The sequence below is a fragment of the Zosterops lateralis genome (assembly GCF_965231275.1).
Source record: "Zosterops lateralis genome assembly, chromosome: 3".
In the NCBI taxonomy this organism is placed as follows: Eukaryota; Metazoa; Chordata; class Aves; order Passeriformes; family Zosteropidae; genus Zosterops; species Zosterops lateralis.
In genome coordinates this window covers 49361689-49382462 of record NC_139764.1, presented here as the reverse complement: position 1 = coordinate 49382462, position 20774 = coordinate 49361689, and the positions used below count along the sequence as shown (strand labels likewise).

The window sequence follows — 20774 nt, the reverse complement described above, 5'->3', positions numbered from 1 at the left end:
GTATTTCATGCTGGCTGTGCCAGCTGTTTGTACTCTCAGTCTGATATTTTTGAGATACTATCAGTATAGGGAAAGGTTTGAAAACGTTCTCTGAGTTTTGCTGTGTATTACAACAAAAACTTGAGGATTTACCATCTGAAAGTTCAAAGATTCTGCCACCTGAATTTAATTTCTTACTACATCTTTGCTAGCAAATGAGTGTTTGTGGTGTGGTGTCCCACTCTTAAGGAGAGCACCCAAGATTCATAGGTGCTCATGGTCGAAAGGAATGACAAAAGTCAGAGGGTCTGCAAAAGCTTACAAAGTTTCATTATGTTATGTACTTGCCGTGAAAATTGGTGTGTTAGTCCACTGTCTCCCAGTATAAGCAATAGTAGTGGGTTTTGATTAAAGGAGTAGAGTGAAAAGGAAGATAGACAGATGAGTTAAAGGGGGTGAAAGAGGAAAAAAAGGAATAGAGAGCAGCAGTCCTGGCTCCAGCATTGATCCAGCTGATGGTGTGTGTAGCCAAGGTCCTGGGATGCACATGCACCTGTATGGGGGTACCTTTTTATAGATAAGCTTTCTCTGCCCTGGAGATAAGTTTCTCACTTTCTATGCAAATTAGTTATCATGCTCAGTCTGTTCTTTTAGACCTTTCTGGAAATGGGTCAGAGGGCTTTGGAGATCTTTGATGGTCTTGATCCCCCCCTATAGTCCATGCCCACTTCTTGACCTCATTCACACACTGTACTGTGTTGTGCTTATCTCCAGGAGCCAGAACAAGGACTCTTGTCCCGGAAAAGTGGTGCCCTACCTCTATATGGCCCCCTTCTCCAGCCACATCCTGTTCTTTCTCACAACAATCCTTGGTTGGCTCCACAGTTATCTGGCTGTTGGTGTTTGGAGACATGCACATTAGTCCCCTTATCTTCTGGGCTTCCACATTTGGATAGCAGAATTCAGCCTGTGCTGTTAAGCTGCTATCACTTCTGGGGTGCTTTTGGTCTGTGCCAATGAGTAGAGCCTCAGCAGCATTCCCAGTGGCCTGTCTGAAAGGAGCAATCTGAGTTTTCAACAGTTATGTTGAAAACTTTTGGTATGGTAAATGAAGAAGGTTGACTGCAAAAGAAACAAACAAAATTTCAAGAGCTTAATTTTTGGCTTATGCTGTTGTAAATTACTTGGTCTGTGCTGGCAAAGTTGTTTCCTAGAGTTTGTGATTTAATTTGCTGACCTTTATATCCAGGTATTTTTGGATCAATCTCTGTGGAAAGTGGTTACTCTGCTAAAAATGGATGTGTGAGTAGGTGGTGGCTGTTGTCACTTCGTTTCCCCCAGTGTCGTAAGTGTTTCTTTATCCTAAATATTTCTTTTTCTCTTCTATGGAAGATGAAGAGCCTGAAGCATGAGAATTAAAGTGTTTATATGAGACAAATGCAAATTGAGCTTGGTTTCCTACTCGTTGTGTGGGTTATTTCGTTTGCGTAAAGATGAATATCTATTTTGATGGCAATTATTCAGATTTACATCTGTGTAGCTTTCCTGTTCACATCAATAATTGCTGTAGGAAAAAAGAAAGAGTTCTGTTTTTAGCATAAATTACTGTTATCTTTACTATTTCAGCACTGCAGATTGAATGGCGGTTGAGGCCTATGTTGAATATTGCAGTGAGATCATGTATACTGAATTGTTTTAATTAATTGGTACTAGAATACTTGGAATACTAACTGAATTCCAGAAGTTACTTGGAATGAAAACATTTTTACCTGTACATAGAATAGAGAAAGAATAGGAGTATAAGATTAAGCAAATCACCAATTTTATATGCAAATGGTAATTCTTGCCACTTCGCCTCAATTAACCTATGCCAGTCATCAAACTTTCTCTTATCCCACTGATTTAGGCACTTGGAGTTGATGAATTCATAAGGTTCTTCTAATATAATTTCCTTGGTTTAGTTGTGGACTAGCTAGTGTGAGGTTTTGCTGTCTACTGGGGTTTTAAAAATACAGGTAATGGATTAGTTTGTAGAGTATCTTCTCAAGTAAAATGTTTGCTTATGTTTCTATTTTGTAATCCTTGTTCTTACTCAAAAATATTATGCAATACAAGACAGTTAAAACCTCATTTGTAGTACTAGTTCTGCTTCAAAAGTACTGCTGGTACTATATATATATATATATATTATTTTATTTATTTATTTATTCTTCCTACATGTGGTGTTCAGCATTGTCCTAGCTTGGTGAATGTCCATCTATAAATACTTCAGAATTGAATTCAACGTTTACAGTGCTCGAAGTGCTTTATCTTGAAGTCTTTTATCTTGCTTCTGCCAGCTGTGATGCTGGCCATTCCCCTTTGTGGGTAATGTACTTAAGGATTTCATCTATGGAGGCTAAAGCACTTTATGGAGGGAACAGATAGCCATCTCATCATTGTAAGGAGAATGAAAGCAGAAAGATGGAGACTAAATGACTTGCCTGAGGTTTGGCAGTAGAGCGTAGCTAAAGGTGAGGAGAGAACTCATCGTTCCTGAGTTGTGAGCTGCTGGCTAGATCAGATGCACTGCTATTGTGATCACTGGTGATTTAGGTATGACTCATTTCTGTTAAGAAGACAAGAACCTCCATGATAGTTAACATAAAATCTGAAATTTAAAACACTCTTACACAGTGGTTGGATATTAAATTGTACCGCAGTAGTTCTAAATTAGTGCTGTAGCCATATAAAAGTAGTTTTTGGTACTGGAATCGTATGCAGAGATGTGTTGCCTTTGGAAGTTAAGTTCGAACATCTTTTATTAATACAGAGAGTGACAAGCAATAATAATCCGAGGCTGTTCTTTTTGCTGTAAAACTGAATTGAATGGGAATGGAATCATGGCTATCACAGGCCACCTGGAGTTACCATTGACGAAGCCAAACTCTTATCATATCTGTTTAATCTCGTTTTGCAACAATTAGCAGCAATCATGTCAAGCGTTAAAGAATTTAACTCAGATGAGTCATATCCGTTTTCTGTTGGGGGATGCAATAGTGCAGTTACTCGTGAGGCTGGGCAGTCTGTGCTGCCTTAGAGGCAGATGGTGGTGGTGTGAGCAGTAGTATTTTCTGTATTAATTTGCAAATTAGTAGTCGCTTCTCAGGAATTTTGAGTGTGATTTTTCCAGTAACTTAAATACCAGGTTGCTACTTACGTGCACACGTGTGGTTAATTTTGGTAGTAAGCTAGTGTGGGAGGTTTTGTCTTCTTTAATAAGAATAATTGTGTATCACCTCCTCTCCCCTTTCTTTACTGATACTTTCACTGTTACTCTGACAGTCTTGAAAAGTGAGAGGTAGCTCTGTGATCTGTGCTCCAGTAAGTTAAACCGAAGAGTCATAGCTCAAATTATGAAATTAATTTCAGACTTGGTCTGTGCAAAAGGGAGATGAATTTAAGCTAAATAAAGCAGCCTGGATGAATCAGTGTCTGTCTGAACTTTTATCCTAGACTTGTGAAATTGCTGTCCTTGGGAACTGGTGAGAGATGAAGTTTACGAAAGGACAGCCATTCCACTTGGCAACAATACTGTAATCTTGTAACTTGTATGTCTGCAACTGTAGACAAGGCTGCAACTTGGCTTCTTTCTGCTGGAGATAAACTCCTCGTCCTTGTTACCTTCTAACAGGGCCCTTTAGATTTGTATAAGTATTTGAGGCTTTTGTGTTGCGGGGCAAGATGATCTAAATCCTCACTGTGGGGTGCTCTGCAAAGCAGGACACTGATTCCGGCTCTGTCTTCTGTGAATTGTAGCAATAGAAGAAAATTGTAGTGCCATGTGCTGTGTTAGTGACATATGTCTGGTTCGATGGAAGGTTGCTTTTTTAAATTTCTGAATACTTTATTTTCTGTGTGAAGTTGATACTTTTTTGCAGCGTTTTTGGTGGAGCCCAGGGGATCTTTCAAGGTAGGTTTAATCAGGTGTGTTTTGTTTACGCTGCACTTCACCTGTGTTGACTGAAGTAAATTGATTTGTGTGGTTGAGTGCTGTGTGGGGGGTTTTTCCTGCTAAATTGCAAGGAAGGCTGCGTGCAAATGTTGTACTTGTGACTTGCAGATCACTAAAGTCTGACCAAGCCCTGTGAAGGTTGTCCTACCTGATTTCAAGTAATATTTGACTTGAGAAGCCTTAGTAGCAGTACTACGTGGAAAAGGCAGCTTAACTGTAATTCTACAGCTTGCTTTGTTGAAAGAAAGTGGTGGTGGTTTCTTTTTTTGTTTGTTTTGTTTTATTTTATTTTTTAAAGGAAGAGCTGGAAATGGATAAGGTATATGAGGCATGGAAGCAGATGCTGATCCGTCTTTCTGTTTTTTCAAGGATTTCTTTGAAATAGAACATTAATACACCTTGTAAGGTGCAGATTAGTAGGAAAACTGGACATAACCTTTTAAATTTAAACAACAAATGTTTAGGACATTGCAAATAGAAAATAATAATGATAAATTCATTGCTGTGCTCGTAGGGAAGGAACATGCATTGCTACCCAGAAATCTGTGAGCAAGGAAACAGTTGATAAACTAGTGCTTATATGGGTTTATTTTGGGAAGTATTGGTCCGTGCAGTCACTAGACCAATCTGAAAATCAAATTAATAGACAGAGACACAATGACTAAATGCTGCAGGATATGCTTATTTTTTAATCTATTAGGGTGTGTAACAGGTTAGAGCTGTCGTGAATAAATTACTGAAAATCTCAAAGGAGTAAGAAATAAACTTGTCAGGAGTCACAAAGAAAGAAGTAAAGGGAAAACGGTAAGAGTTATTTGCTGTATAACTCTGATGTGGCATATCTTTACAATGTGCATCTCTGCTCATCACATTTGAAAAATTGAATTTGGGTCTTCGTGGAAGACACAAAGGAAAAAACGAGATTGTCAGAATCATTTGTGGAATTGTTTCCATGCAGATGGAGACTGACTAGATAGGGTCTTTTTAGAAGAAAAACAAAAGGAAAGGTCAAGTAATCTAAAATCAGGAATGGAAAGGAAAGATTTATTAAGGAGTAGAGTAATAACTAGTTTTTAATTTTTGGCTTTCTAATTCTTATGTGTAAGCAGCTTTAGAAGCTAAAAGAAACACTTTTCTGTACAAGGACATAGTTAGTCTTCAAAAAGGACTGATATTCCTGTGGGATGGTTTTGCTAAGACCTGTTATATATTGTGTACACATTAAATGACTTGGAAACTCTTCAGGCTGTTGAATTTCCAGATGCTTTAGAATGTACCATGTGGTTCTGCAGTTGCCTTTTCTTTTCTTTTCCTTTTTGTGAAAATTTGTGTGCTTTTTAAAGAAATGATGTTTTTTATCAGAAAACATGGCATGTGAATGTCCAAAGCCTTCAGGCAATTAGTTTTCTCAGTGCCTTTCAGTTCATGAGAAAACATTGGACACAGTAGTCAAATTGCTACAATGTAGAGATTTCTGTAGAGAGAGTGGTGAGAATCAGGAGTGGTGAGCTTATTTTTTGATTATTATGAAATTTGGGCTCTAAAGTTCTCAAGTGATGTATTATGTATGAAAAATAGGAGGTTTTTAGAATGGGAATATTTCCATGACTAAATAAAGACATTGAACAAATGTGTTTGTTTACATCTTTTAGAAAAATTCTGCTTCTAAATTTCCAGAAGCTTAGGAAGATTCCCATTTTTTACAGGCTTTTCAGATGCTGTTCATCATAACTGTGAAGTGCTTGTATTTATTTTTCAGTCTGTACTTGCTGCTCATGGATCTTCTAAGTTTAACTCTTTTTGGTATTGCTGGATTGGAAAACATTAACTCTCATGACTTGAAAATAATGTTATAAGAAATATTTGTGCATCTTTGTGTTAGAAACACTTCCAGAGTCTTTTCAATGGCTTAATGGATGGGTCTTCAGTGGCTCTGGCCTTCCTGAGAAGGGTCTGTCTTAGACATTTAGCTCCTCTTGGTGCAGGCCACATTTCTACTAGAAGGTTCTACTTGAACCTGTGTAAAAATGAGCAAACTTCTTAACAAGAAATTGACAGGATTAGCTAAAAAGAGGAAGAGCTTTCAGATGGCATAAAGACATCATAAGGAAAATTCCTTCCAGAAAATGTGTGCTATGTATTAATAGAAATTTTAAAGTAGTCCACAGCAGGTGGGATTGCTAAGAAGATGAAGAAATGAAATGGTGCCCTTTGGAAGGAGAACTTTTGTTCAGATGAGGAAACAAGTTAAAAATGTGTAAAAAGGCATGTAAGCCTCAATAAGACAGTTTCCAAAAGAGTTTGAGAATACTTACTGAAGACTGCTTTTTTTTTTTTGGTGCATGACTTCTGACTTTAGTTGATGTAGGCAGCATTGTAGTGGGCAATTATATTGGTATTTACATTAGGGCAAATAGGTTAAAATATAGATAAAGAACACATCATTTAGTGTCATGGGTAAAATCTGGCAGCAGGCTTTTGAAGCCTGCTGAAGTGGCTTTTTAGTAGAAAGAAATCACACTCTTCTTATGAGCCTGTACTTAAGGGTAATCCATTTAAGACAGTGTATTGAGATGTCAAAAAGTTTTTGGTGGGACACTTTACCAAATACTCTTAAAGGGACAAGATGGCTGGAGATGACATCCTTACAAGCCTTAAGTGGACTCTTAAAGGAAAGGATCAGAAGATAAGTCTTGCAATGAAGCAAAGTTGCCAGTAGAAAAACAGGCTGTTAAAAGGATTGTTCTGTAGTTCCTTTTTGAACTGGGCTTTTCAGAAGTTTCATGGCTGGTCTGAAAATTTCGTTCTGGTGAAAAGGGTGGTGGTAACATTTGCTAATGTGCAGGCTTTTAAAAACTTGAAAAAATAGGCAGTAAAGAATTGTGGAAGGTTTTATGGTACCGGGCAAATGATCAGGTAAAGGACAGCTGAAGTTCAGTGATGTGAATGCAACGTAACATACATGATGAAAAGAAGCTCTATAGTATTGCTCACATAATATTGAGCACTAAATTAGTTGTTGATATTCAGCTTTCTGGGTAGCTCAACAGTTTTCTGTAAATGTGTGTGGATTGTTTAATAAAGCTCAGTCTTTACTTGCATATTCTTACCATCTCTGCCATGTGGCCTGCTGGCTTCTGGCAGAGAAGAAATGTTGAGTTAAACAGGGTTTTGGTCTGATACCTCCAGATGCTGCAATGAAACTCGGACTTAGTTTCTGAAACTTGGAGGTGGATCTGCCTAGACTTTTTTGTCACAGTGAGCTGAGCAAAGAAACAAAATATGTAACTGTATTATAAGTGAAAATAGTTAGATTTTAGGGGAAAAAAAACCCCCAATAACCAAAAAACCAAAACTTGGAAGACTTCTTAGGGGGATAAAACTTCAGGTCACCAAGTCAGAAATAAACAGAACAGGAAAGACAGAAATAAAGAGAACTTTTGATCAGCTTTTCCTCCTCCTCGTCCTGTCCTTAAGGTGGATTGTTGTTTCCTTTCTTGGTTTTAGTGTTCTCTGCAACTTCTGAGCTGTAGCAAACTCTGTAGTTCACATAGACTTTAGGAAAACTTTCCGCCACCCCTGAGACCTTTTCATAGGACTCTCCTTTCTTCTCTGAACTTTCCTGTTGGCACACCAGTGTTCTTACAAGTTCTTTTTTCTTTGGTACACTCAGTCACTTCTCCAGGGAATCACTCTTTCATCTTGCATCTCAAAGATATATAAGATGGAAACATAAACCAAAATAATCACACAAATACCATCACATCCTCTATCTAGCTAGCTATCTAGCTATCTATCTGGGGTTTGCCTGCTTAAGATCCTGTCCAGGCCAAAGGAGTGTTCGGTCTTCTTTGAAAAAAACATTGCAGTGATGAAGATCCTCAGAACAACACTTCTAAATGTAGAAATACTGGTTTGCTACAGCTTTCCTTGTTTTCTTTGACTACTTCTGTTGTATCTGTGTATTGCATAAACAACATTTGGTACAGATCCTAACTCTAGCCCTGTAATGTGCTCCAGCCTTCAGCTGAGCTTCAGTAGTTACCCCATTGAGGCTGAGTATTTTTTCTGATGCAAGGTTCGGAGTTAAGGTAGACTTTAGTATTTGGTGTTATTGCTACTAGGGAGCCTGTTTCACTAGGATTGATACAGATGCAGTGAGTCTGAACATACTGAGGTTATTTTTGAATAAATGGCTCTTTGTTTTCTTGTCATCTTTTATTCTTGCCTGATCCTGAGTTCCTCCCACATGCATCAAGCTGAGAGTGGGTTTTTTGAATTGTTGGGGGTTGGAATCATGTGATAACATTACAATCCTGTTTTGGCCCAAGAGAGAATGGATTTTTTGAAACTCAAGCTTTCTTCTGTTTTCTTTTTCTTCATCAGAAAGCTTTTCCGTATTTTTTCAGTTTTCTTCAGATCATTGACACAGTAATTTAGATTTTGATGTGTAGTTTTATGTGTTAATTCCTACACAACTCTATTGTTTGTCATCTCTATCTTCCTGTCTCATTCCTTTTCTAACAGCTGTTATAACTTTGTGTTACCAGTTTGTTTCCAGCTTCTGCTGTTTGATTTTGATAATTGCCATCAGCTTATCTCCCGTCGGTTTTTGATTACAGAAGCAAGAGATTCTTTTCCCTTCACATCTTCGAGGCGTAGTGCAGACAAAACTGCCAGAGTTTCACTTGGAGGATCTTGAATATAGTTACTGTAACAAGAAAAGTAACGTGTTTTTCTCTCATCCTAGCTTGGATGGTTCTACTTGGTGGAGTATAGCATTTGATTTTGTGAGAATGAACTGAGCCAGTTAGCTACAAAAGTTGGCAGGAATCAATTTGCACAAGTTTTACAAAGGAGCACCTTGATGTATTGTGGGACAGAGTGCAAGTTTTGTAACTTGCTCCTGTGTGACAGCAGATCACTGCCAATTAGTTAAACATTTAGGGGGGTGCTGCAGGACATTTGGATTTGTAGATTATGAACTTTCTTGGGATTTCCAGTTTAAATTTCTACAGGGACAGCTTATATTTGCTCTTGCACATTGTCAACCTTTAACTTAAGATGTTCTTCTTTCTTACCTTAACTAGAAAGAAATCAACAACTGTTAATAATTTAAAAAGAGGAAAGATTGCTTTTACGTGATTAGCTTGTTTATTTTTATTAATGAGCAGGCTTGTAGAGACCTAAATTGAGTAACATACTCAATTTAGAGTCTGTCAGTATGGCTATAGATGCCTAATGTAATGAGGTAGATTCTGTGTATGTGTTTTTATTTCTTTTCTGTGTTTTTCCTCAAGGAACTCTTCTTCCTGTGACATTATATATAGGATTCTTGAACAAGTGGATGTTGCATGCATGTCTGTATGGAGGATTAAAATTTACCTACCCCCTGGAACAATGTGTGACTTTCAAGCAGTAGTAAATAGGTACTCAGCTGCATCCTTGCAGATGTTGTGATGGCTGGTGCCTTCTTTATATAGGGACCTAGTGATTGTGTGGTTGGAAAGTGAGATCACCTAACTGATCCAGGAGTCAGCTGATCCTGTGTACTCACCCCACCCCTCTGAGGAAACAGAGACTGAGTTGTCTCACTGGGTATTGACCACACTAGATCTGATACAAATGTGGAAGAGGGTCAGAACCACCCCTAACAGTAACAACTGTTTATTGAGTTTATCTGAAGTGAAATCATCCCTTTTTGCTTATGAGTATAGGTGTAGAAGTTCACTTTGAAATTAAGAGCAGCTCAACTCAGTTCAGCTATTCAAGGAACAGTGGGCTCTTAATACCAGCAGGAGGACAAAATGGTCCTCTTGTATCCAAAAGTAACTTGGTGCTTTTTTGGGGCAAGTATGAAGTGCTCTAATTATTTCTAGCTCAACATTGTGTTATGCAGTATCTGGAAAGGGACCATCCACCAGACACCTCAGTTTGTGTTGTATCTGCTGGGAATTTGTGCTCAGAAACTCCCTTTTCAGTAGGTTGCAGGACAGGCTCTGATCTGTACTTCATTGATGCTGGATCTCTGCTTCCATTGAATAAAAATGAGACTGCTCAAGACAGGATTACTGTAAGATTCCTAAGGCATAGTGCTTTTCACGAGATAAGAACTGGCACATGTCCATCACATGTTCTGGTCTTGGTCCTTAAGCCTACCTTGTGCATCTATTCAAGAAAATATCCTGCTTTTCCTGTAGTATATGGCATACTTAACTTGTCTGTGCCATCATTACCTGCTTTTCCTTCCCCATATTCAAGCCTCAGACACCCTTATAAAAGTGTTGGGGTTTTTTTGTTGTTGTTGGGTTCTCTTTTGGTTTGGTTTTTTGGTTTGGTTTGGTTTTTTGTTGTTGTTGTTGTTGGTTGGCCTCTCCTGACAGACTGGCTTGGCTGGACTGGTTTCCTGGGAGGTTGGCCATTCACCTGTGTTTGGGTATTCTCACCTCAGTGGCTCCCATCAATTGTTTCCGGTCTTGGAGCCATATGAAACACTCTTGACAGGAAATGTCTGGTTCCAGTGCTGTTGACAAGGCAGTGGCACTGTGGTTTGCACAGTTAACCAGAAATACCAATCTGCACTGACATGTTGGGGTTGCCAAAGAAGATTTCCTACCTCATGCATGCGGTCTCTGGTAAACAGGAAGATATCTATGCCAAGCACAGAAGTTGAAGTAGATAAGGGTATTCCTTGCTTGTTTCTGAAAGTTTGCCCAATAGTAAGCATCATCACATTGTTCTAAGGCTGAATGGAGAGCTGCTACTATCGTAAGTTACTACTATATAAGTTTGGTCTTCAGACTTGCACTGAAATAAATTTTGCCCTCCTTTCTTTTCCTCTATATCTCTGTCAGAACAGTATCTTACTCTTTTAACCCTCAAGTGGAAAAGAACACAAAATCCTGGTCTCAGAAGTTGCCGTTATCATGTTTCCTTTTCCCCTGATTAATTGTGGGGCAGTGAATGCAAGGCAATGGTCATGTGTTTAATACCAATTAATCAGAAGATAATAACAAACATAAACATTCATTAGTTGTATCACTGCTCTGTCTGTATTCACTGCTTTTCCTGGCAGCACTGTAGTAAGCAGGTAGTATCAAAAAGTAGGGTGTATGTGTATGATATCTCAGAGCACTTGTTTAAACATTCTTTGCCCTGTTACATTTAAAACAATGAGCTAGAGATGAACTTTGACCACTGCATTTCATTTATCACTGTCTTGGTGACTAAAGGCATGGCTAATAGCCAAGAGCAAAGGGCTCTGGATCCACTAATGGACACTTAATCTTTTTTGGCCATGTTAATGTGTATACTCTTGAGTTTTTACCATTTCTTAAGACAAGTTAATTAAGTAGAGATTTTACATTCAGCATTCTCAGTCTTTGCACAGATAGCTGAAAGAGAACTAAGTGGATTTACATCACAGTTAAGAATGACTGGTAAGATAGTTTTAATCTATGCCAAACTTCACAGAGATGGGTACTTTTCTGGTGCTTCTCGGGCAAAAAGGGTCAAGTGGGTTGCCTCCAATTCCAGGTCATGAATCTGGTTTCCCAGGGTAATAAGAAGCCAGTTACTACTGCAGTGATACTACTGCAGTTCTCTTAAATCCGTGATAGTGTATTTCAAGCTATTGTTGGGGTAGATGTTAGTTAGCCGATTAACAGGCTAGACTGATGGCTCAGTAGTTGTTGGTGTGTCTGCAGCTCAGTGTGTGGTTACTCAGCTGATGTGTACACCAGCAGCTTCCTTTGAGGCAGTTTGGCTGCTGTCAGCAGGCAGACAGAGCTCGGGGCAGTTTACGACATGGACACTGAACTGCTTGCTGCTGTATTTATGCTGGTTTTGCTACTTAGGCCAGAGTGAATGAAGCTCTATTCTTATGATGCTCTTGTCTTACCTATTTAGGCATGCCAGTTGTTCAAGGGTATGGGAGAGAAGGTTGTGGTTAGACTTACTTTATTAAACTATCAAGAAACAATAATTTACTGCAAGACTTATTGTAAGACTTTCTACCTGTAATGTTAAAGATGACTAGAAAAGGTAAAGACTGTTCTATACCTGTTTTCTTTAGTATCAGCAATTTGTCACCAGGTCTACTCTCATGAGATAGAGTAAATTTTATCCCTTAATTTGGTCTTGGGCACAAAATTAAATTTCATATTCTTGCAGTCTGTGGGATTGCAAAAATTGCAGTTCTTGCACTTCTCTGTCTTTTCTTCCTGTTTTGTGCAGTGTGCTTCCCTACCCACCCTACTCATTGGTCTGCTGGAGCCTGAACAGACTTTCTTTGCTGCAACATTGAAGGTTTGCAAAAGCATTTGAAGTGAGTTGATGTCAGTGAACTGATGTTCCTCATCCTCAGAGTGCTTCATCCTGAGGGCTTAGGTGTTGAGGGAGCTCTATTCTGATTCCTGTACTTGATCAGACTTTTACTTGCCTTGAAACTCGAACCACAGATGTTTTGGTAGAGGGGGTAGTTTCAGTGTAACTGTAGAGCTGATTCCTCTACCTTTGTTGAAATATCATTTTGTCACTTAGGAAACTGTGTTCTCCAGTGAATGGAAAACTTATGATCTATGGCAGCAGAAAGTTTGATTAATTTCATCTGAGTGAAATGAGAGTGAGAACCTGATAAAGAGGATTATGGCAGTTTATGTATTAATGACCAAACAGTTGTTTGGGGCTTAGCTAAATCCTCTCTCTTTCAAACTAATGAAAATTTTGATATATGTGTGTATACTTTTACTTAGATTTGTCTTGAAAACCATCACTCTTGCTCATCTTTGCTAAACTTCTAACATATTTTATGTAACTGAATATTGTGTTTGGCTGTTTTGTAGTGCACTCAACAGTACATTTCAGGTGCTTTATAGGAACCATTACCACTCCTGTTTTTGTGGGGTTTTTTTCTCTCTCTCTTTCTTCCTTTTCCCTCCCAAATGAGCTACATAGTATTTGACTTCTTGTGCTTCTGTCAAGTACATTGATTCCCCCTCCTTTGGTCAGAGGAATTTCTCTCCTGATGTTGTGGAAGAAGATAATCAGAAATAGGTCTGTCAGAAGAGCTGGTTTAGGATATATGGGTTTTTTTATTTGGATAGACATCTGATCCCAAAAGTGCATATACCTTTTGTTACTTGCTGGAATTGCAGGTAAGCTTTGGTTGTTCCCCTTGGAAATTGTGATACCAGTCCGAGGCCTAACCTAAACTTGAGAAATCTGATCTCTTTATTGTGAGTGCTATTTTCATCTTAAAATACATAACTGCTAGACTTGATGCCTTGGGAAGGCTGACCTGAAACAGAGATTGGATAGAGTTAGAAAATAAAGTAGATATTTATTCAAAGGCCTTTAAGGGTACACCTTGGGCAAGACAGGAGTCTGACCAGGGCTACACCCAAGGTGTACTTAGAATGGTCACAAAATGGACGAGCAGTCATGATGTCTCACACTTTTGTAAGTTTTGGTCCATTTGCATATTGGGGTTTAATTGTCCAATTACAGCTTCAGGCTGTGAGGTCCCATCCTTCTTGTTCCTCCCTTCATCCACCATTGTTTATGCTGTTGGGCCTGAAAGCTGTCCTTGGTTTTCAGCAGGAAAAGGATTTGTTTTGTCTTCCTGCTCTGTGAAGAGAGCTGACTGACACTTAATATGAGGCTCAGAACTACATCCCTAGGCAGCACAGAATGTGAAAAAACATGAAAGATAAAACTTAAGGCATCAGACTGAGCAGGAAAACTTCACAAAAGATGGACTTAAGGAAGACACTGCTATATCTATCAAATGAGATTATCCAAAAGGATTTCACAGAAGTCTTGGCATGCAAAGGAAAAAGATCCTCTTTAGTTACATAAGAAACACAAGTATCACAAAAGAGTTTATGCCAGTATCTCAGTGTAATTTTTCATACAAATGTTTCTTTACTCATGGTCCTTCCCTCCTCAAGATTTTTGTATGGTTTGGGTTATTTTATTTTAATTTTTACCATGATAGGGATGGTACAGGACCCAAGAATGTTTCCTACAGTGTGGTCCTGTGTCAGGCTCTGTTCAGTGGATTTGGCCAGCTTGACAGTAACGCACACATAATTTCTTTTTAGTTCCTCTTTCCTTCTTCATGATCCGAGGAACTTGCCAATTTAACTTAGGATTTCTTAAGTGTTTTTTGTAGCGTGACTTTGATCAGGCTCTATCTAAAGTAATATTTCTCTTTTAATCTTAGTTTTGCAACTCTAGTGAGAGCACATTATCTTGCAAGATTGCAGAATTAAGTCATGGCAAGTTGCACAAATTTTCCTCCTGCTCATTGTTAACAGATATGTACCATAGATTTAGAGTTACTCAAGATTAAATTTCTGTGTGAGTAAGAGCGTTTAAAAATATAACTTCTGTTTACGACAAGTTTCTAAAAAAAAATAAACAGGCTCTAATCTCACCCAAAACATAGTGGTGGTATTGTCATTCTTGTTTGGCTTTTGTGATGCTTCAGTTTCCTAAAATTAATGAAAGTGAGTATATGTGTAGTCTTAGTAGTGCACTGCCTTTTTTACTTCAATAAAATTTGGTGGCATCCATATGCAAATATTAGTGTGAAATTGGACAGAGGGAGATGCTTAGAACACAAATTATGAATCTTTTAGAAAACATAATTTAATATTAGATTTTTAAATGTGAAAATAAAATCCTTTTTTTGTACCATATTAGTGTCTTTTCATTTTGTTTCTTGAAGAGCCTAAGCTTGTATAGGCAAATGTTTGCTCTTTCCCTTGTGTGTGTCTATTGTTCCTTCAGGTTTTTAATAATTTATAAGCTTGTAGGCCAGTTACAGAAAAACATTACTGAAGAGTAGATGCCTCAAAGATTATCCTTTTCAACAAATTGGAGAGACACCTCTCCCCAGTTAAGAGTGTGACCACAAAGCTTATCTTTTATTGAGTATCTTTATTTCAGTTTTGATGATCTAAGTAAATAGGTGAGGTGAAAAGTTGAAGTTAGAGGTAGAATCTCTGATTAGGTTAATTAGAGTAGAGAAACTTGAGGATACATAGGCTTTTTTCTACAGAGCTTGTCTTGCTATCTAACTTTTCAGTAATGAGAGCATCCAAAGGAATGGGAAAGCATAGAGAGATACTGGAAACCAGGCTGCTTCTCTTGTTCTACTCTTAGCAGAAGTATATTTCTCTGGTTTGGGTCTGGTTTTTTGTTTGGTTTGGTTGGTGTGGTGTGTTTTTTTTTTTTTTTTTTTTTTGTTTTGTTTTGTTTTGTTTTGTTTTGTTTTGTTTTTTTGGTTTTTTTGGTTTTTTTGGTTTTTTTTGGTTTTGGTTTTTTTTTTGGTTTGGGTTTTTTTTTTGTGTGTGTGTGTGTTATTTTTTTTTGTGTGGTTTTTTTTTTTTTTTTTTTTTTTTTTTGAAACCTAAGAAAAAAAAATGGGTGAAAAGACAGAAAGGTGTTTGTTGAAGAAGTGGAGATGAGTTGGTTTTCTTGCTTTGCTCTCTTGATTCCACAAGACTTTTGCAGTGGAAATACACTGCCTGGTATAACAGGAATTTTACAATGAGTCAGCAGAAATAGTTAATTGCCTCTTGCTATACTTGGACATTGGTGCAAATCTGGTCAGGAGAAATACATGATTTAAAAGAAACTGTGGGCTACATTCCTTGTTCTGTAAGTGTTTGTGTATGTGCTTGCATGCCTTATTCACACAGGTAAAATTTATTATGAGCAGAATTCTCTGCACAGTAAAGTTTTTACTTATATGGGGGTTTCTTTGGCTTTATATATTCACTCCCTCTTGTTTTCTCTGCATTTATGCTGTGTCTTTTTCTCATTCTATCATCTTTCTATATGAATCAAAATTGATCTGAATGGTAATTTATATTGGAATGTTACCTTTCAGTTTGTTTTCTTCCAAAGGTTTAGTACGGAATCTGTACAATATGTTATACGTTCCATGAAATTTTATTGCAACTTGCACAGAGCATAAAAATATATCTAATGCATTTTTTTTCTTTTATTTTTCCCTAACCTTATCAGTCAACATGTATAGATTTACCGAGCAGATTTTATTCTTCAAGACAGCAATTGAATTTTTTTCCTTTTCGTTATTAGTGGTTTATCTGTTTTTACCATTTTAAGGTCTTGTTTAAAGAAAAAAAAAAGAGTAATAGTGAAATAGAAAAAAACCCAAAATGGCATCCTGCTGACTCTGTCCAAAATTCAGGCATAATAGCTAAAATGGGGGAATCCCTCTAGATCTCTTATTTCTTGCTTAAAGCCAGGTCTTCTTAGCAAAATAAATTGTGTGAAGAAACATGAGGTAGATGTATTTGACTGTCAGAAATGTGTGGCATTGACAATATCTTTTTAAAATTTCTTTCTGCAGATATTGCTGTTGTAGAGATGAGTGACGCCTTCCGTCAGCCTTCCCTGTTCTACCATCTGGGAGTCAGGGAGAGCTTCAGCATGGCTAACAACATTATCCTCTACTGTGACACAAATTCAGAGTCTCTGCAGTCACTGAAGGTAGCTCTGGGTGGAAAAAGGGGGTTGGAGGGCAAGTCATAGCTAGTGTAATGCTTGAAATGGGTTATTTCTGTAAGAAATACACATGCCACTTGTGGTTCAGAACAGAATAGCAAAAATGTTCTGAGGCCTGGCAAAGATGTCTTCAATGCAGTGCTGTAAAACTCAGTTTGGTTTTCTAAAGAGAAAGATTTAGATTACTTGCTTGCAGTCAGTTAAATGCCTAGCTGGTAAATGGCTGTTTATGGAACCAGAAGTTTGCCAAATTTGAGATGAGAAACTAAATGCAAGATTTTGTCATTCAAGGGAATTACTGGTGTTTGTGGTAAACTGTTACAGTAATAACAATCCTATGAGAGTGGTAGTGTGTAGGCAGCAAAATAATCCTTAGGCTTTAGTTTCTGTCTAAATTAGCAGTTTTCTGCCAAACCTTATGGGGCCTCCTGATATCCCTTGCTAAATCTTGCTGAGTTACAGCTGTTTGCATCAGGTACCTGAAGGATTGCTGTGCTGAAGATTAGCAGCAGTGTAATGGAGTCAGTAAAAACAAAACTCATGCCTCAGTGCACAGTGTGGTACTTTGGTTTAAGGCAAGAGGGTGTTTTAAGATAATCTATGGGGCTGTGAATTTCATCAGCCAGGGAGTTGATACTTATTTCCTACTGCAACTATCCAAAAGGTTTTGCAACTTCCATGATGGGAAAGGACAGACAACTTGGATGGCAGTGTTTTCAATTAGTTCCCCACTCACAGACGCATTGGCTTTACCCAGGAGGTGTTTTATGCACTTGCGCTTCCCTTCCAGGCTCTGTTAAGAAAAAGAATTTAGAGTGAGCAGCTTGGTGAGTCAGACTGCAGTCTGGGCACCAGCACCACTCAGGAAGAGTTTGCTTCCACTGCTTCTGGCAAGTGCAGACTATTTGGGTTTGATTCTGTCCCTTCTTTTTTCAAGCTGGCCTTATATTTGAGAGGGACATACTTAGTAACTCAGTTTCTTTCCCCTACTCTTCCCTCTAAATTTTCTCAGCTAACTGGACCACTTGCAATCCAATTATCTCCTTTCTTTTTGCAACACAAAGAGTATACAGATAAAAGCCCTAAAAATAATGCTGATGATAAAAGATGTATCTGGGAATTGAATTCAGTTGTGTAAGTACAATGTTCTACAGTGTAAGCAGAGCAGAATTTCACTGTCCTGGGGAAAGAGCCAAATACCCAACTCCCACTGAGAAATCACTTGGGGTGAGGCATCAGGCTTTCTTGGGCACTTGGAAGAACTTTTTACTAGCTTAGAAGTTGGACTTTGTAACTGGGTCACATGCTGGATTCCCACTGGGATCAGTGGAAGCCCAGTTCTGTGCAGGGAGACTTGGATGTCGCAGTTGCCACTAGTACTCTGCTGACTGAAAGACTCCCCTCAGTTTCTCTTAGCTTTGAGCTGGGCTTGTGTTTCTGCTCTTGATAGTCTGTAGGGAAGTAGTCAAAGAGTGAGACCCTTTCCATACTATTTAGTAACTGCCTAAAAAAAGTAGCTATGGCCATACTGTGACATCTTCTGAGATGGAGTTTGTTCATGTGTTTGTTACAGCCAGCAGGTAAAAGTAGAAGCAATGCAGGAGAGCATGTGTAGTTTTAATCTTGTATGAAAGGGGGAATTTCAAAACTGAAAATGAAGGAAATACAGAACTCTGCAGCACATGATTTAATCAGGGCACAAAGCAGTGTAAGTAAACTTCTGCTGGTGAAATGTTCTGCAAGGATGTTCAGGCCAGGCTAGGCAGGGCTTTGATGAGCCTGATCTAGTCAAAGATGTTCCTGTCCATGCTGAGGGATTTGACCAGACCTTTATAATCCACTCTGGGAAAGCTGGAAACAGTCATATATGGAACATGCCCCTCTCAACAGGGAGCAATTTGATCAAAGCCTGACTTAAGCAACATGGAAAGTATGAGGTGCCTTGGCTTGACACTGTGCTTGTTTTCAATGCTGTTGAGCTGGTGAAGCTGCTCACCAGTCCCAGTGCCAGTCCCAGTGGCAGAGGCTAAGCTGTCTGATAAATCTGTTACGGTTATCAATTCCTAGGATCAGAACTTGCTGACAAATCATGCTGGAAGCAAGATGCTCATTGTTCAGACGTGGTTTACACTTGAGTTGTACCACCTGGATTAGTGTGCAGGAATCAGCTCTTTCCATCTATGTGTGATTTTAATTCTCTAAAAATTCACTTTAAAATGTGAAGATATGTTCTTGCATCTGATTATTAGAGCCAAGTGAATTTCAAGCAGTTTTGGAATATTTTAAAACCTCCTATGAATACCTCTTTTACTATTCTTTTTGATTGCCTCTCTCGGTAGCAAAATGTTACTATATTTGACTTCCCAATTATGAATAGATGTTTGTTAATGGACATTATCCCTCTAGGAAAATTTATAAATGGAGGGATATGTATATATGTGTATGGATATATATTCACATGCAGACAGTAGGTGTGCTCTTATGTATATATAAGTTGTATGTAATTTTGTCTCTTCTGAGACAATACCTCGTTTATGTTGATTTGACAGGCATAGAAAACATCTGTCAACCAACCTTTTCTTGTTGTGTGTGCAAACAATAATATTATAAAGTCATACTGATCAGATATCTTTTGTAGTGCTATCAACATTATTTTCATTTTTTTTCTTTTTTTTATTTCAGGAAATTATTTTCCAGAAGAATAATGTAAGTATGATGTATGGATTTCAGTTGAATTATAAACATTCCAGACTTCCATTTCATTTAATGTTGTTTATATTCTGTTTTCCACTTGAATCATAGAACACTCTCCTACTGTATTTTACAGTGTTAGATGTAGAGTTCTGGAAATTCTAGCAGCAAATCTGAGTATATCACTTGGTTGCTAGGTACCAGGCTCATTTCTTACCTTGCCTCTGTCTATCAGTGGTATTTCCTCTGCTGCCTTTACTTGTCTGTCATATTATCTCACACCAATTTGCATTTGTCATTTTTATCTTTTTTTGTTGTTGTTGCCTTTTTCTATACAGTGTTCTTTTATGTTTTTAAAAAGTACTCTATTAGAAAGAAGAGTTATTTGGAAACTGTTGCTCATTTTAGAAACCCATGGCTACAACTCTGAAAAAAAAAGTGTACATGTATGTGTATGCGTGTGTGTGTATATATATGTGTGTGTGTGTGTGTAAACATAGGTATGTGCATATATTTTCATGTATATATCTGTACATATATCTATGTGTGTATATATATGTACAGATATATATGCATGTATGTATATATACGTGTATGCGTGTACATATATATATATATGCATAAATACATTTATAGAGAGAGCATTTATTTCTAGAAGTTGAGTCCTGGAGCCTGTTAGTCAAATGCAGTGTAGATCCTGGTGGTCTGAGTACCAGTCATTATTAGACTGTAGATTTCTGCACCTTGGCATCCCTATGGTTTCTGAGGTTGACCTTCCAAATCTCCCTTCCCTTTTTCACTCCCAATTTCAAGGGAGGCAGATTTGTGGCTGAGAGAACACTGCTTTTTCAATGTGGTTTGTTCTGGAGCAGCAGGGCAACTCATGTCAGAATATATATTTGGCATGTTGAGTTGTTCTTGGCTTTGCTTCGTGACTTATTGGTAGCCACACTTGCTGAGATATAATTTCATGGAGGCTAGTCACTGCTGTGCTGATATCCTGAGGTGCTATGTGCATGCTGTACAATTCCATATATTTGAATAAAATTTTCTAGAGGGGCATATGAAATACTTAATTTCAGAAATTGGCCAGGTTTTATTTTCCTCAGTGCCATGAAAACTGCAGCATTCCTGATTTTACTTCTTTATTTAACAGTGGATTAAGTAATTACTTTTGTCAGTATGAAATATGACTCTCTGAAAAAGATGCAGTCTTTTCTTTTCTCTGCATGACGTTTCTAAAGATGGCTTCAAAACCAGTGTGAGCTTTCGTCTAATGCTACATTTTAAATTACAGATTTTTTTTTTGTTAAAAAAACAAAAAAGCAAAGAGGTTTCCCTATAGAGTTTCTGTATAGCTCTTAACCAAAAAGTGCTTTTCAGACACTTACAGAAGGCTGTGAAAGATGTGCTAGACTAGAAATCTCTCGCCTTTCTCTAATGAAAGTGGAAGAAATGATCAGTTAGGCCTTTTTCATAAAATGAAAAGAGAACAGCAAGGCCTTTCTTGTAAATGAATGTATTACATTCAGTGTTTTTGTTCTGGTGGCCCAGGACCTAGGAAAAATGG

The 20774-nt window shown here is 38.0% G+C and overlaps 1 protein-coding gene across 2 annotated transcripts in view; it reads left to right on the top strand.

The window, feature by feature from the left end:
- Nucleotides 1–20774, top strand: part of MAP3K5 (mitogen-activated protein kinase kinase kinase 5) — a gene marked incomplete at its 5' end in the record, with an annotated part of 100853 nt that overhangs the window by 12131 nt on the left and 67948 nt on the right. For both annotated transcript variants that reach the window (XM_083856422.1, XM_083856423.1), the window contains 2 exons: nucleotides 16359–16498; nucleotides 19196–19219. In XM_083856422.1, the coding sequence (XP_083712548.1) occupies nucleotides 16359–16498; nucleotides 19196–19219 (164 nt within the window). The remainder of the gene's footprint in view (nucleotides 1–16358; nucleotides 16499–19195; nucleotides 19220–20774) is intronic.